Consider the following 16845-nt stretch of genomic DNA (forward strand, 5'->3'; position numbering starts at 1 on the left):
CTATGGCTCTGGATGAAGAAACCACAGTCACAAAACCCAATGGAGTCAGGAAAGGTAATTAGTTAAGGAAAGACTGCTAAGATGTCTACGGGAATTTAGGGGTGGGGCGTGGCTCAGACATGAGGCTGGAGTAGAGCATTCCCCTGGCTCCACGCTTGATTCCCCAGCATCAGGCTGTTTTAGGCTTTTGTCCCTTACAGCCAAGAGAACCTTCTGATGCTTCACATGGGCCCTCCACTCCATTACATTTGCCCATTTGTATTAAAGATTTTACAAAAAAAAGCCAAAACTAATTATAAGAACCCCAAAGTCAAGTTGCAAGGGCCAGGAAAACTCCCGGGAGACAGACCATTAAAGTCCTTGTTGTCCCAGTGCAAACTGTGTATCCTGTCTCTGCACGGTCCAGCCAGGTGAGCTGACACAGATGTGTGATGGGCACTTATGATTAGTCAGATGGCCACCTCGTCATCACATCTGGGGCCTAAAGAAATGTCTAGGTGGTTAAACCCATGTGCCACTCTCCCAGAGGACCCAAGTTGAATGCAGGCACCCACTTTTAGGCCGTTTCCAACCAGTGCCGGAGGGTCAATTCCAACCAGGCCAATTAGTGAGTGCTTGGCTCTAGACTCTGACGGCAGGTGCACATACACGCATAAAGTTCTTTAAAAAAAAAATCAGAATTAAAATTCTGGAGCTGAGGAGATGGCTCAATGGAGAACAGCCTTTGAGTTCGGATACCCAGAACCATGTTAAGTTGGGTAGCCATGGCAGCTGCCTTTCATGCCAGCCCTCAGAGGGCAGAGATGGGGGATGCTTAGTAAAACCAGCTCGCTAGACAAGCCAGAAGTAAAGCACTCTGAGTGTAACAAGAGACCCTGTCTCAAAAAAATACAGTGCAGAGCAGTTGAAAACATAACCAACCTATGGTCAACTGTAAGCCTCCATACAACATGATACACACACACACACACACACACACACACACACACATACCAAAATATACACAAACATAAAAGAATCCAATGTCCACTGTAACATCTTCTAAGTTCAAAACTATTATCCCCTAATTTTAATTAATTAATTAATTAGTCCTAGAGATTAAACCATCAGGAGAGCATGTGCTCAACTGAACTCAGTATCTGACTTAATTTTTAATCCAAAAAACCCCTGTGTGTGTGTGTGTGTGTGTGTGTGTGTGTGTGTGTGTGTGTGTGTGTTTAAGTATCCTTGTTCTCAGCAAGAGAGAAGAGTTCTTTTGTTTGTGGCTGTTGTGAGACAGGGTCTCTCTGTGCTGCCCATCTTGTCCTTAAACTGTACACACATGATACTCCTGCCTCAAGAAGCTGGGGAGAACAGATTTTTAATTTTAAAAAGTCAGTATAGGGGCTGGAGAGAGATGGCTCAGTGGTTAAGAGCACTGACCGCTCTTCCAAAGGTCCTAAGTTCAACTCCCAGCAACCACATGATTGATTGCTCACAACCATCTGAAATGGAGTCTGATGCTTCCTTCTGGTGTGTCTGAAGACAGCTACAGTGTACTCATATACATAAAATAAATAAATGAATAAAACCTTTTTAAAAAGTCAGTATAGAAAACAACAGCTTCTGGCCTTTGGAACAAGGCTGTGAAGGGTGATGAGCTGGAGATTTCAGCCTCCATACCTACAGTCTGGCATCTAGCACCCAGGCACCCATGATGGTGTCCCTGGTTCTTGTTATTAATCCTTTCCTGCCAGGGGTTCAACCAAGGGTACTAGAAGCCTCAACTAACAGCCCAGGACTAGGTTATCTTGGACTTTCCAGCATGTGTCTTCCTACATGCCAGCTGTTGTGCCTATAGATGTCAAGTCCTGAGTCTGTTTTCTCTCGAGCTCCCAGGATACAGGCAGTTCTCCCCCAGATTTAGAGTCAGGTGACTGCCTGAGTGTCCAAGCTCACCCTCAGCTCCCTAAAGAGTCACCTAGAGAAGGTAAAATTCCAAGACCAACACGAGGACCTTCATGTCATTCTGCCACTCATTACCACTCCTACTGGGGGACCAGGGTCTCTAGGTGTGGCCCTAACATGCCACACATCCCGTGGGGCTCTAAGCTCCCTGTGTATCTTGAACCAGGGGTGTAAAACCTCTCCTCTACCAAGAAGCCCAGTGGCCCCTTTCTCAGAATAGTTTTGTTTTGTTTGTTTTTTTTGTTTGTTTTTGTTTTTTTTTTTTTGATGCTAAAGCAGTCTTGATTTTCTATAGCGTGAAAACAGCAGGCGTTGAGTAGCAACCATGCTTTGAATGTGTTGCGAAGAGGTGAGGTTGGATCTGTTCCTTCTCTTGGGATGCTGGGCAGCAACAGAGAGCTATGCCCACCCACCCCAGGATAGTTCATTGCTCAGCTGTGTGAGGACTGGGTGTTATATTTACTGCATTTTGCAGCATTTCTCACTTACAATCTTATCCAGGACGTCACCCCATCCTAAGGCAAGGAGTATCTCTCAGTGCATAGCAAAACACTACTGAAGTCCAGTTATCTGAACTCTCCCAAGTAGGTGGTGCAACCTTTCAAACGTGTGCTTTCTTAACGATAACAGAAGAGCATCTGTCAGTGGGCATGGGGACTCAGGTAGCAGCCGGGGGCACACACAGCATCTTGTGGCAGCTGCAGTGTGAACACAGCTACGGCTGCCATGGTGAACACATCATGGACACCGCCAGCAGCTGTGGCTGGCACCTACCTTTGTCACAAAGGAGAGGCTGGGTCTTCAGGTAATAGGCGGACATGAAAAAGATTATTTTCCCAGAGCCCCTGAATTCTGACCATGACCCAGTACCCAGGTATTCCTTCCTCTCACTGCGCCCCCACTCTACCCTTGCACTCCCCAAACCCAGGAAGTCGAGGAGTCCTTGGCCCAGTATATGTGAAGTTCTGGCAGCTTCTTAACCTACAAGGGCAAGGAGGGAGAATTCCACTTTCAGGGTTCTTGGATCTCGGTTCTCTTAAAACATCCTCTCTCTTTATTCTTAGGAGGAGAGTTATAATGAAGTGCCTGGTGGTTTCTTCTTCAGAGCAGTTGAGGGCACCATGAAATCAAAATAGCCAATCTGGCAGTGGGGGGGGGGGTCACAGAAGGGTCTAGGCCTCTCCACACACCCCTAACCCCACATCCCCACTCATGTCCCTACTATACAGCTAATGTAACAAGCAAAGAGCTAAGGGGATTGTCTCACCTTCAGGTTCTTCCACGCTGCTGGCTGCAGTGGTGGGTGGTGCTACAGGAATCTCTTCATGAGGTTCAGGAAAGGGAAGAGAGACAAATGGGAGAGAAAAGCCATTATTTTTTGTTCTTGGAACGATAAGGGTCTCGGTGAGGATGCTGTCCGATGTTTAGCCTCCCTCCCCCATACCCACCGCATAGCTCAGCTCGAAGGAACAAAAAGGGAGGGAAAGGGAGCAGAGGGAATCTGGCAGCAGGTTCCTAGAGATTCTGTGCACATCAACGTGTTCTCCTGTCCCCTGGGAAGGGATATCATGTCTGTTAAAGAGGCTCAGGAGTAGGGGCAGTGGGAGTGGCTGGCAGTCCACAGGGCTGATCTTGTACCCAGGACCTGACATCAGTTCATCTCACTGCTGCTGTCCAAGGGTCCTCAACTTGGCCCCGCCCTGGGGTTCCTCAGGCTCACTGTTCATTGCAATATGACTGTCTGGGCCTTGGTCATCTACAAGGTTAACTCAACAGGTGAGAGGGAACCTGCCCTTGATATCTGCAGCCTGGTCCTCATTCCCCAGGGCTCCCTTCACATGGGCTAAGGCCTTTTGTTAGTCGGTAGGATGGGATGTGACTGAAGGAGGCGGGGCTCATGAAGTCATGGCCTTCATTTTCACTGTCTTCTTCTACCTAGAACAGCAGCTCATCCCTTGTACGTCTCGTACTCTTCCCTGTGTTCCGGCAAGCTGAGGATGTTCAGCTGGTCAGCTCCATTGATTCGGCCACCAGCTGTCAAAGGTTTGGGCTTCCTCTTTCTAGTCAAGACCAAACCATGGGTCCAAAGTCCCTCTAGGGCAGCAGTTCTCAATTTGTGAGTTGTGACCCCACAGGGGCTACATATCAGATCTCCTGCATGTCAGGTTATGACTCATAACAGCAATAAGATAGCAGTTATGAAGCAGCAACTTAGATAATTTTATGGTTGGGGTCATCACAACATGAGGATCTGTGCTAAAGGGTCTCGGTGTTAGGAAGGTTGAGACCCAGTGCTCTAGGGGAAGGAGCACACAAGACCCATGTCTTCCTGAGCTGGGACAAAACAGGGCACTGGCCATGCAAGCACCTGGGGCATCCTAGAATGGGGGTCAGATCTGCTGTCTTGGAGGGTGGGGTTGTACTGGCCATCAGCCCTTTCTTTTCCAAAGCAAGTCAGAAAGAACAGAGCATGTAAGAGGGCCCAGGCACTGGCTTTGAAAGGTCATTTCATGATGTTCTTTCCCCTGGGGGATTAGTTCTTGCCATTCTGAGCAACCAGATAGCTGGGGGGAGGGGGCATAGGCTACTCCCTGACAGAACAGGTTCCCCAGAGGCCCAAATATGACTGGCACCTGGCTTTCTAAATGCTTGTATCATAGCTTTATGGTGTGCAGAAAAAAAGGGTTTCTATAGGCTGCGAGACTCATGTTTGGATGCCATAGTGGGAAAGATTTCTTTCCATTCCTTCCTTCAAATGCTGGGGTGAACCCAAGGCCTGGGGTGCTCTAGGCATGCGCACTTCCATTGAACAACTGGTCAGAATCGCTGTCAGAACCAACAGAGCCGACCTGTTCTGGAAGCAGAGGCCACAGGTAGTAGGACAGATAAGTACACTCAGAGGGACAGGAGAGACGTGGGCTGTCTAAGCTTCCGACCTATTTGGGGCAGGGATGAATGTGACCTCCATGAGGAACATCTAGGAATCAGAGGTGGCTCCTAGCATGAAGGGACTCCGGGCACTGGCCCCATGCCTCTTGGGCCTGCTCTAAGTCCCCATCACTCATCAGCCATGAAGACTACTCAGGAACTCTGAGAATCTCAGGAATTGAGAGCGACCCACTTCTGAAAGGAGCCGAGTAGTAAATACTTCAGGTTTTGTGGGTTATAGTCTCTGCTGCAGCTAAGTCATGAAGCAAAAGCAGATGCAGATAATATGTCTTTCCCTTTTTGTTCTTTAAAAAAAAAATTAATAGAGGGGTCTCAGTATGTAGCCCAGGCTAGCCTCAAACTTTCTATCTTCTTGCCTCTGCCTTCTAAGTGCTGGGATTACAAGCTCGCACCACCATACCTGGTGACTCCATATGCTTTTTATTATGCCTTGAAATAGTATCCTTCCTTTGATTTTTGTTTAAATCATTAAAAAGGTACAAGGCACTGTGCCATGCAAAAAAACCAGCCACAGCCAGCTCCCTGCTCTCTAGAGAAACCACTTGGTTTCTTGGACTCTAGCTTGTTTGCTGAGGCTCTTTCCTACTCCTCTGTCTTGGACGTCCCTTCTTGGCTTGGACAGCCCTAGCCAAGGAATCACCAGAGTAAGGCTGGACCTAGGTTAGGTCTGACTTGCCAGCCAGAGCTCACTTTCTGCCCAGGAGTCACATCAGGGTGACCTAGCAGATGGAAATACAGAGACCCTTCAGAGACAAGGCCTGAGTGACCGGCCTATCTATGTAATGTCTCTTTGGGACCTCAATCCCACTGTTCTTTAAAGCTTCATAGGGACCACAAGGGCCATGCACAAGAACCTAAGTAGCTTCTCTCAAAGGCCCAAGGCTTTGGTCTGCTCTTTTCTGAATCTGCAGCCGTGCCAGGCCCCCATCCTCACTAGGTCTGGGCTGGAAGTACCACGTAGGGGTCAGGCTCATGCTGGAGAGGAGTCTTGCTGTCCAGCCTGGAGCCAGTCACTCGGTGTTTGTAGGACTGAGAACTATAGGCAGTCTGGCTTTAACACACATCGCTGCTTCTGAAGGAATTTCCATCCTGAAGTCTCTCACCGGATCTGGCTGAGCACCAGTGAATGAAGAAATGCCCACTGGTGACAGTTAAGCCCACTGGACATAAGCAACCAGTCCCCAGAGGGTCCCCCCCCATCCCACTCAGGCAGACAGGAGGAGTGGATACACGTACTGATGCAAGGGGCGATGGGGGAGCGGCTCTGCTGGTAGCCTTTGGCACAGCGGTTGCAGGTGATGCCCGTCACGCCATCCTTGCAGGGACACTGGCCAGTGGTCTGATTGCAGGTCTTCCCGGCAGCACCCACAGGGTGGCAATCACAGGCTGTGAAGAGCATAAAATGAAGGAATCAGAGAGGCAACGAGTTCCCTTCCTGCCCAGTGGTGTGGCCCATAGACCCTACTCCAGAGAGAAGAAAAATGAAAAAGAACAGGTAGGTCTAACTAAGCTTGCACATGTTCTACAAGTTCTGAGATGGATTGCCTACCTACCAAGAAATGGGGACCCAAAATCAAAATGGACCTGCTTCAAAGGGTAGCTTGAGGAATAGGAGAGGGGAGCCAGGGAGCACCTTCGAAGCCCAGAAGGAGGGCGGATACTCAATTATGATGTCAAGCAATGGAAGGGGGACCGGCACTGAAAAGTAGAGGCTTCTCTTTCACATCTCTGTGGGTTCCAGGGTGGAATAGGGTCTGGAGCTGATGAAGTTCAGGAATGCTGGTCAGAGGGAGGCAAAGGAAGCAGGTGCCTAGGATGCTGCCCCCACTTGCTCAGCAGCCAGATGCCCAGAACCCAGGCTTCTAGGTCAGTATAACGCTTAACCTTAAAACCCAAACTGTTGAACTAGTGGACTTCCTAGGGGCCTCCAGGGAATGGAACGGTCAGGCTGGGAGTGAAGCGAGGCCAGAGGCCACTACATGAAGATTATGACCCTCCTGGTTTTGAAGAGTGAGCTCTGGTGGGCAGCTACCCATCCAAAGGCATCCCATAGCTCCCTCACTGTGTTGCAGTTGAGACACAGCCTGACCTTTGGGGGAGATCTCTGCCACCACCACGAGGCTCCAGGCAACATCTACCCCTGCAGGCATCTTGCTCAGTTCTGCCCACCTGCGCCTGAACTGTGGCTTCGCTGGGGAAGGAACAGGGTAAAGGAGGCAATGTTGTGCCTGTTCCTGCTGCAGGAAGCCCAGGAGGGCAGGGCGGCCCAGCAACGCAATCTATAGTCACTTCAATTCATGCCCCAAGCTGCTTTGTCACTGTCCCCAAAGGGGACAAAAACATCTAGGAAAATAAGTGAGAAGTGAGATTCCAAAAAGAGCTAAAGTAAAAAGTTCCTCCTCAGTACAGTTGGCACTTAGAAAGCAACCTCTTCCTAGGGACCCCAGCCTGGGAGTGGCCATGAGGCACATCAGGAAAATGTGTGCATTAGAGCCAGCCTGTCTACAGTGCGCAGAAAGGAGAGCGATGTAAACACGTGTTGGCCCTGGCGGTGTCAGAACATACAAAGCCATGGAGAAACATGGCGTTGTCTTCATCGGTCTACCCTAGATCCAAGTCTGTACCATTTTTAAAAGTGAGTAGTAAGATCCAGTCTTGATGGCCTGTAGCAAGGGTGACAGAGAGGAAGAGATGACTGCAAAGGACCTTTGACCTTTCCCTGTGGTAGGAGTGATATGGGCAGAGTTGGCCACAGCATGAGATTAAGTCATGAGCCACAGGTGGGGACACAGGCAGATGGGGACGCCAGGTTCTTGTGCCAGCTGACCTCTCCTGGCTTGCTCTGCAAGCCCACTAGCAATCAGATTCACACCATGATCATCTTCCTTGGAAGCTGGTGGAATTCAGCTACGCTACGTGCCAGTAACTTGTGGATCCTTAGAAGGTCACAAGAGGTTTCTTGGTCACCGAAGATTATAAGCCAGATCACCCCTAGACACCAGTAACTGGCCCAGAGCATCTTCACACTGGAAGGAGCTGGCCACAAGCGCTGGGTGGAGGAGCATGGAAGACTATTCATTAAGCCCTGCAAGCTGAGACCTCATCCACCTTGGCTGGCAAGGCCAGGGACCTGACGAATTCTGTATGGTCAGCTTATCCTAGGGGTTTATCATCAGCTTAGATGTAAGCTACAACTTGCTGTTGGGTTTCCAAATCTTTCTCCCAAGATCCTGTAGGAAGCAAAGCCATGCACCTGGTCTAACTGAGGCAGCAGTGTGGTATATACCTCCATACCAATCAAGATCTATGCCCAGAAGTCACTAAAGAAGCACATCCAAGCCGTGCCACCAACAGAGCATCTGCCAGCAGAGATCTACCAATCAAGTCTCATACAGACTATGCCAGCACACCCACATTCTCTTACACATTCCGTGGAAACAGTATGATTGTCAGAGGACAAGACAACAGGTTGCTGAGACCTGGAAGGATCTGGAGCCCTGAGGAGAGGGAATGTCCAGAAGTACACCCCTCTGTACTTCTGGCTCTTCCATAGGGAAATGAGCTCTGCCCTCTTTCAGGCACCGTGAGGCCACAGTGTGGCCCAGCACCAAATGCAGTCAAATGCAACCCAATAGAAATCCACTCTTCATCTATTCTCAATCCCTAGACAAATGGCCCCAGAGTAAGACCTTTCCCCCACAGATGGGAGGGAGAACGGCCCAAATTACACCCTCTGATCAAAGAAGGGAGGGTTTTAGGTGTGAAAAGGAAAGATAGCAAGAGGCAATGTTCTTGTGGTAAGGTCCTCTATAGGGGTGCGATGCTGTTCTTAGCTGTCAACTTGACCGCCTCTGGAATTAACTAAATTCCAAACAGCTGGGCACACCTGTGAGGGATTTCTTTTCTTCAACAAGTCATTTAATGTGGGTAGACCCACTTCTAACCCAGACCTTTGAGGTGGGAAGATCCACCTTTAATCTTGGCCACATCTGCTGGTGGCCTAGATTAGGACATGGAAGAAGAAAGCTCTCTCTCTCTCTCTCTCTCTCTCTCTCTCTCTCTCTCTCTCCCTTCCTCCATCCCTCCCTGCTCGCCTTTACTCTCATGGGCAGGTCCATTCCTCCACTGGCATTAGAGCCCACTTCTTTGGGATTCTGATATATATTGGAGAAACCCTGAGATATACTGAAGACCAGCTGGGACATCCAGCCTCATGGAACCAGTAACTACTAGATTCTTGGACCTTTCCTAGGTGGGCCATACAGTTTCTAATAAATCACACACACACACACACACACACACACACACACACACACACACACACACATTCTGTAAGTTTGGTTCCTCTAGAGAACCCTGAATAATACTATAGGGAAAGACAGACTTCCAACAGCCTTTTCTGGGGGTGAGGGGAGGAAGGGAGGAGGAGGGAGCAAGGGAAGGACTGGAGAGGGAGAGGCAGAGACAGAGGCAGAGGCAGAGAGCCAGGACCCAGGGAAGCCTTGGAACCCTAGGAAGAGAAAGTCAAAGGCTGTGACTCCTTAGCCTGTAAACACAAAGGTCACACACATGGGTACAAGCACAGCACACAGAGATTCACACATACATACCCTCAAACAGTGACTAGCACACAGCAGGATGCTTAAAGTAAGAATGAGGCAAAGGGAAGAAACCCTTTACTTTGGGGCTCCAATGAGGAGGGAACAGAAAGCTTCCCTAATTTTTCTGAGAACATGACCCAGGCTGGAACATCCTCTGTCACAGGAAGCCCTCCTGGTGACTCCCATTTCCCTGGAAGCTAGCCACGGTTTTTACAGGGAAGTCAACCCCTTCCATACAGTCTACACAGGGCAGGCAGCACCTGCTCATGGGAAATAGGCTACCAGAAGTTTTTCCATGAAGAGAGAATGTGAAGGAAGTGTGGGTCCCTGAGAATGTGGCAGGATCAGGTTTCCCACGAGTGTAGCTGGCTGCAGAGAACCCAGGCCTGTGTCTGTGCTCGGTCAGCAGACAGGGACAGACTGCTCAAGAGAATTCAAATGGTTTCAGACAGATGACAGAGGAGGCAGGCCTCTCCTGTCCTTGCCAGTGACTCTGAATTAGTAACCCGTTCTCCCTTAACTACAGGTGGCTTCTCTGTAAGGACAGCAGTTTATACTCCACTATGGGTCTTGTCTGCATAGATCTAGAGTGTAGACCTTAACCCCATGGTCATCACAGCGACCTGGGCAGGGGCAGGGAGTGGGGCTTGTGTTTCGGGGTGCCCTATCCAAGCACCTACTAGTACTGTGCCTGGACCTTCCCAATGGAAGGGACTTCCAAGAACTCTGGTATAGTGAGGTGGCAGATGCTTGGTTCTGACCAATGGCTTCCCAAACCCAAGTATGGCCCTTGCCTTTTATTGGGTGTGCTTAAGCAGAGACCAGGCTCTTCCGGCAGCTCACGGCTAGACGTCTTCTGGAGCTCCTATGGGAAATCTGTTTACCTCTCCTGAGTACCCTGGATCCAGGGAATGAGATCAAGTGGAATCTCAAGAGGCATCAATCTAGAACACAGGCTTGTGGGAAAGAGAGGCATTGGCTGAGCATTGGTCCCTTTGTAATTGGGAAACAGAACAAGCACAGCCTTGGTCCCCTACGCCTCCAGGAGCTGAGAAAACTTACTGCTTTGGCCTTGTGTTAAGAATGGACTCACATGCCAAGCCCCTGGGATGCATACCCTGAAGTCCTAACCCCAAGTGTCCATGCATCAAATATGAATCCTTTAAATAGGTAATTATGGCAAAAATAGGTCACTGGAGTAGGTTCTAATCAATGACAGGTGTCCTCACACGAGATGGGGATGAGGTACAAAGAGGCGATAGAGGAAAGTCCGTGTAAATGCACAGAATGAGGGTAACCATCTGTAAGCCCAGGAGAAAGGCCTGAAGCAGATCCCTCCCTCTTGGCCCTCAAAGGGAATCGAACCAGCTGGCACCTTGACCTTGGATTTCCAAACCTCCAGAGCTGGGAGAGATGAACTATCTGTTGTCTAAATCAGCAAGTGCACAGTGCTTTGTTCGGGTGTTTCAAGGTGACTAGCACACCTGTGCTTCGCACCCATACAAGCTACCTCTCCTAAGCCAGTGCCTGGACTTTAAAGAAGATGGCTCTGCTATCCATCAGCCCATAGAGCTTTGTGTAGCTTAGCTCCCCTGGTGAAGTCGGTAGCCACCTTTGTTAAGGAAGTGAAACCTTCTCCGTGGTAGGTCACATCTCTGGACGATCTTAGCAAACTGACTGGGTACTTACTAGGGCTTCCATAATCCCTAGAGTCCCTGGCTCCAATTTCCTACAAACCTGGGGATATTAGCTGCCATTTCTAAAAGGGTGGCCAGTAAAGGCCTGAGTAGAGAGTGCATTTGGGTGGGAGGAGGTCAAGGTTCATTAGAGGCCAGGTGAGGTCAGAAGTGAAATCTTCAAGCAAGAGATTTTAATGGATCCAGCCTTATAACCAGGACATAGTGTGTGTGTGTGTATGTGTGTGTGTGTGTGTGTGTGTGTGTGTGTGTGTGTGTGTGTGTAGGTGGTGGTGGTAGTGGTGGAGTATTTTCTACTCTTGTCCTAGAAATAGTACTAGAAAGCCAAGGGCTAGTAGAACCTCTCACCAATCCAGGGGCTTGGTAGAACCTTTTTTCCATCTCTCAGGCCTCCCAGAGCATAAAGCAATATGCTAGGCAGAGAAGCTATTTTACCTGTAATATCACGACCCTGACCTATCAGAGAACATGAGGAACCTTCAAGATTCCCCAAGGAATAGTTTGATGGCAGAGCCACAGGGCTTTCAAGACCTCTAAGGCTCATTTACAAGGGCTGCCTGCCCCCAAACCTCTTAGGGGACAGGCTGTTAGCTTTTTACAAGATAGGGCCGTATAGGAAGAGAGATTTGAAAAAATGCCTCCATCAGATTAGCCTGATGGCAAAACCTAGGACATTTTTATTACTGATGGAGAAGTCCAATGTGAGTAGTGCCACCACTGGGCAGGTGGTTCTGGGTTGTATAAAAAAACAAGCTGAGCAAGCCATGGAGAGCCATGGTGTCTACTTCTGTCCCTGCTCTAGGTTTTTGCCCTACTGGAGTCTCTGCCCTGACTTCCCTTCATAAGGACTGTAAGCTGTAGAATGAAAGACTCTTCCCCAAGTTGCTTTGGTCCATGGTGTTCATCCCAGCACTAGAAACCTAGCTAGGACAGGGGTACACCATTCTGGGCTTTGAGCAAGACTGTGTTGTATACCTGGATGTGGTTCACAAAGAACAGAGAGGTAAGGAGGGTTGTGGACCTGTTGGTCAACTGACCTCTAGATGCTTCAAGGTCAGGAAAGAAAGAAGGCTCCATGGAAACAGGGCCAGCATCTTCAGATAAAACAAGGTTCAAAGACTTCCCATGTGCCTATACCTCTTGCTTATGTGTCCAGTGTGACTGGACACCCTGTCCCCTACTGCTAAGAAGTTGAATAAGGTAGAGGGCATGTGTTGGTCACAAAGGAGTGTTGAAACACTCATTCCTTCTCAAATTTCCTAAAGGAGGTTTCAGAGCAACTAAGAGAAGGCACATGCCAGAGAGGGACAAGGTTGCTCGGGCATCTTGTAATGCACGGAGCATAATGTGGAGGAAAGCCAAGCAGAACGAGAAGGTGGTGACTCAGAAAGGCCAGGGCAGGGGATTAAATGCTGAACACGGGTTAGGGGTTGGGGTGGCAGCTCAGGGGCAGGTGTGGCGGCTTTTAATGATTTCGGAGTTGTGAGGAAAATGGGGACAAGAAGACAAGATCCTGAGACAGTGTCATAAGCTCTTAGTTCATTTTCTGTCAGTATGACAAAAGCTCCATGAAGCTGGTTGCTTTAAAACAAGTCTCAGGGCATGGAAGCAAACGCCTTTAATCTCAGCATTTAGGAAGCTGAGACAGGAATGTCACGAGTTCGAGGACAACTTTGTTTCAAGAAACACAGAAAGAATGAAGAGAAAGGAAAAGGTATATTTTATATTCAACTCACCATCTTAAAGGCTCAAAGTCTAAGATCAGGCAGTCCCATCTGTTTGGCCTCAGGTAAGGGAACACTTGTTTGAACCACAACGTGGTGGAGAGGAAGAAAGGGACGTAGGTATGTATACAATCGTGCGGTCAGACACGGAGCCAGAGAGACAAGAAAGTCAGATTTACCCCGTGTTTCCCTGTTTGCAGAACTGAGCCAAGCTCTAAGGGCCAGAGTTGCTCTTCTTAAAACAATCTACGGTCACAGGAAGCAGAGTCATTAGAAACTGACATTAATCTTCTCCCAGGGTAATGGCCTTGATGACATTACCATCTAGGCCCTGTCTCTTTTTTAAAGAATTATTTTGTTCATTTTTATTATTCATGTTTTATGTGTACTTTACACATCCAGAAGCCAGAGGGTGTCAGATCCCCTGGAAGTTATAAACGGCCTGCTGTGGGTGCTGGAGACTGAACCCAGCTCCTCTGTAAGAACAGTAAGTTCTCTTAACCACTGAGCCATCTCGCCAGTCCTAGGGCCTGCCTACAGTTGCACGCCTCCGGCAAGGCAATGGTGGCACACACCTTTAATCACGGTACCTGGAAGGCAGAGGCAGGCAAATCTCTGAGTTACAGGCCAGGCCAGTCTAGAGTGAGATCCAGGCCAGTCTTGCAAAACCAAAGGGGGAAAAACAAAAAAAATCAACACCTCCTAACATTGCTACACAGAGAATCAAGCTTCCAATAGTGGACCTCTGGGGGACACACCCAAGCTACAGCTCTAGGGAAGGCATTTCATCCATTGTTACTGTAATTTTTAAAAAGGATTTATTTATTTTATGTAAATGAGTACTGCATGCACACCTGCATGCCAGAAGGCAGCAGATCCCAGTATACATGGCTGTGAACCACCACGTGGTTGCTGGGAATTGAACTCAGGAGCTCTGGAAGAGCAGCAGCCAGTGCTCTTAAGCGCTGAGCCATCTCTCCAGCCCCCTGTTCCTGTAATTTGCATGAGTAAAATTCACTGGTTTTTGCTGTGCACTTCTTCAGTTTTGTATCACAGATGCCAGGTCTAATTACCACCTCCATCAGGATTCAGAATGGTCCTGCTCTCTCAACAATCTCTTCCCATCAGCCCCCACTTTGCACTTCGCCTAGTTCCACCTTTTGCAAAATGTCTTATCCTGATATTATACAGTATTTACCATGCAAATGGGGTTGCCAGGTACGTCATCTGTTGAGCCTGAGCTCTCAAGTGTGGCCAACCGAGTCTGAGCTGTGTCTGTGGCAGCATAAGAAACAGTTCGTGTCTCTGAATTGAACAGTCTTTCTTCTTCAGTGGGGATGTACCTGCTTTATCCGAACAGCCCGACACACCCTGAGGTGGTCTCTAGTTTGGGGCAACTGGACAATTACAAATAAGACGGTTATAAGTATTTGTATACAGTTGCTTTGTTTGCTTGTTTTTTTTTTTTTTTTTTTTTTTTTTTTTTTTTTTTTTGGTAGGACCTATGTTTCTATTTCTCTTGGAGAAATGCCCGTGAGCCGGATCCTGGTGTTCTTATAGGTCTCGCTTTTAAGGGACGCACTGGGCAGCTAGATCGCGTGGGATTCCCACCAACAGTGTGTGGTGGCTCCGGTAGGTCCTTGTCTTCACCAGGTCTTTTGAGCTGTTAAGTAGCTTATATTTCCTATTTTCAACGAGAGGAATCTGAGTGTGACTTCAATTTGCATTTTCCCCAAGCGGCAGCTAATGTTTCATGGATTTATTCGCCATCTGTCCATCCCCGAGGAAGTGTCTGTTCAAACGGCTTGCCCACTTTGAACTGGATCATTTGCCTTCTGGTTGTTGAGCTTCGAGGGTTCTTCACCCCATGATGCTCACCCTTGCCGGGATATGGAACATGTGAGTACTGTTTCTCCACTGTGGCTTGCCTTACAGAGGGCGCTTCTCTAACAGCACCCCCTACCACCGTCACTATTGTCCTTGGCTTTGCATTGGCCTCCCATGCTTTGGGGATAGAACCTACCAAATGCCAGTAAAAGGGCCCCTGCTCCACCTTCCCTCCCTCCCTCCTGACCAAGGGCCCACCAAGTGCTCAGCTGCTTTGGGGCTGCCTGTACTGTTGTTCGCTCTATGTGCTTTCTCCTCACACCCCAGTCTCCTCTAAATGTTCTACCCCAGGGGCTCATAGAAAGCTTCCCCTCACTGACTTTCTCTTCCAACTGTTTATTTCTTCCATATAACTCACCTCACCCATAAATTCACTTATTTTCCTCTTTTTTCATTTCAGGGCCAAGCCGCTGCTTTCTCCTCTGGGGAGAAGGTTGTTTCATCTGTCCTGTGCATCTGGACAAAAGAATGAGGCAGGGGATGGGAATGCCAATCCCCTCACATCCTGGGTCACTGCAAGCTCAAAGGCCACACACTCCATGCTAATTGGGCGTGGGGAGCCGATGGTGGATATCCACAGATAATCCCCAAACCTCACTTCAGCTGTCTGTGTCAACCTCCTCCAAGCCAGGCTTTCCTCTCCCCACAGCAGTTGCTAACAAGGCACTGAAGAATAAATGTTTTAGGGTGGATGGCCTTGCTTTTTCTCTGACACTTTCAGATCAAGGTGCAGGAAATGCATGGGGTATTTGTGCGGAGGGGGAGCCCATAATTCTAAAGTGGACTATGTGACCCCCTGTGATCTACTGAACAGTAGTCTTTCTCCACCTGTTCTACAGAGAAACAACACAGGTCCTTAGCATGTTCCCAGAGTGCCACTGTCTCTGCAAGGGCACACACAGGCTTGGACTGGGAGGTTGGTAGATGGAAAGGAAGGCCCAGCCCAGGCACTTGACCTAGGCCAGCTACACAAAGTAAGGTGAGGATCAGCCTAGGCTTTGGTGGATTGCCTGCTGGAGTGTGGTCAGGCGGCCAGCCCTCAGACGCAGCCTAGTCTTCCGAGTGGCGCTTTCAGAACTGTGGCTGAATACAGCTGTCCCCACCTTTGCACTGAGCCTCCATTAGCAGCTGCTGGGCACATCCTGCCTCTGGGCTCATTCATCATTTGTGCTTCCGAAGCATGCAAATCCATTACGGACAGTGTGCAGCCACAGTGCCAGGGCACATCCCTAAGACCCTGTCCAGTCCCGTGGGAATCAGCCATAGAGGCTGCCCAGGGGCTGAGCCCTTTGGCTGAGAGGCCAGATACCAAATGCTACATTCTACACCAAGAGTTAGGCAAGCCTAAATGGATAGGACATGCCCTTCAGGTTACCACCTAAATAATTATATTTGTACCCATAGAATAGTGGGCTTTGGGTAGAGAGGATCTTTTTGGCAGCTGGTAGTGGGAGCTGCAGAGAGTCCTATGTGGCCTTAGTGCTGAGAATAAGAAGTTAAAGTCTCAGCTGTGGGTGGGATGTCCTTATCACCCTCTCTGTGACTCAGGGATCTCCGCTGAAGACGGAGCAGAGAGAATGGAAGAGATGAAGGAAGGAGCACAGTAGGACAGACAGCTGTCTTTAGAATTCGGGATTGATACTGCACTTTTGATTCCACAACGGTTGTGATTTATAGCTTGAAATCCAAGATTGGGCTTGTCAACATCCCATCATTGGGAGAAGTCAGGGTGTCCTGGAAAACCACTTCTAAGACATGCAGGCAAATTTGATAACTAAAGAAGGGGCGCTCACAAGGCTCCACCCCTCCCTGAATAGCTATAAATATAGCTATAAATAATTAATGGTCATTGGGGAAGGGGGAGAGATTTTCTTCAGCAGTAAGACCTAGGGTAAGGACCCTAGGCTCCTGTAAAATAAATACCCCTCATCCTGGACCCTATAAGCAGCCCTAATGAAACCCATTGGGTCATGAAAATCAATAAATAAGGACAGAAAACAAATAGCAAAAGAGCTGCTTTGTGTGCCTACTAAGGACTGT

General features: G+C 48.8%; 1 protein-coding gene across 1 annotated transcript in view; it reads right to left on the bottom strand.

Annotated features, from left to right (window-relative positions):
- Nucleotides 1–16845, bottom strand: part of NTN1 (netrin 1) — a 174063-nt gene that overhangs the window by 43994 nt on the left and 113224 nt on the right. The window contains exons 4-5 of the mRNA XM_080924252.1: nucleotides 6133–6282; nucleotides 3215–3268 (exon numbers count right to left, since the gene is read on the bottom strand). Coding sequence (XP_080780378.1) covers nucleotides 3215–3268; nucleotides 6133–6282 — 204 coding nt within the window. The remainder of the gene's footprint in view (nucleotides 1–3214; nucleotides 3269–6132; nucleotides 6283–16845) is intronic.

Source organism: Micromys minutus (genome assembly GCF_963924665.1).
Source record: "Micromys minutus genome assembly, chromosome: 10".
Taxonomy (NCBI): Eukaryota; Metazoa; Chordata; class Mammalia; order Rodentia; family Muridae; genus Micromys; species Micromys minutus.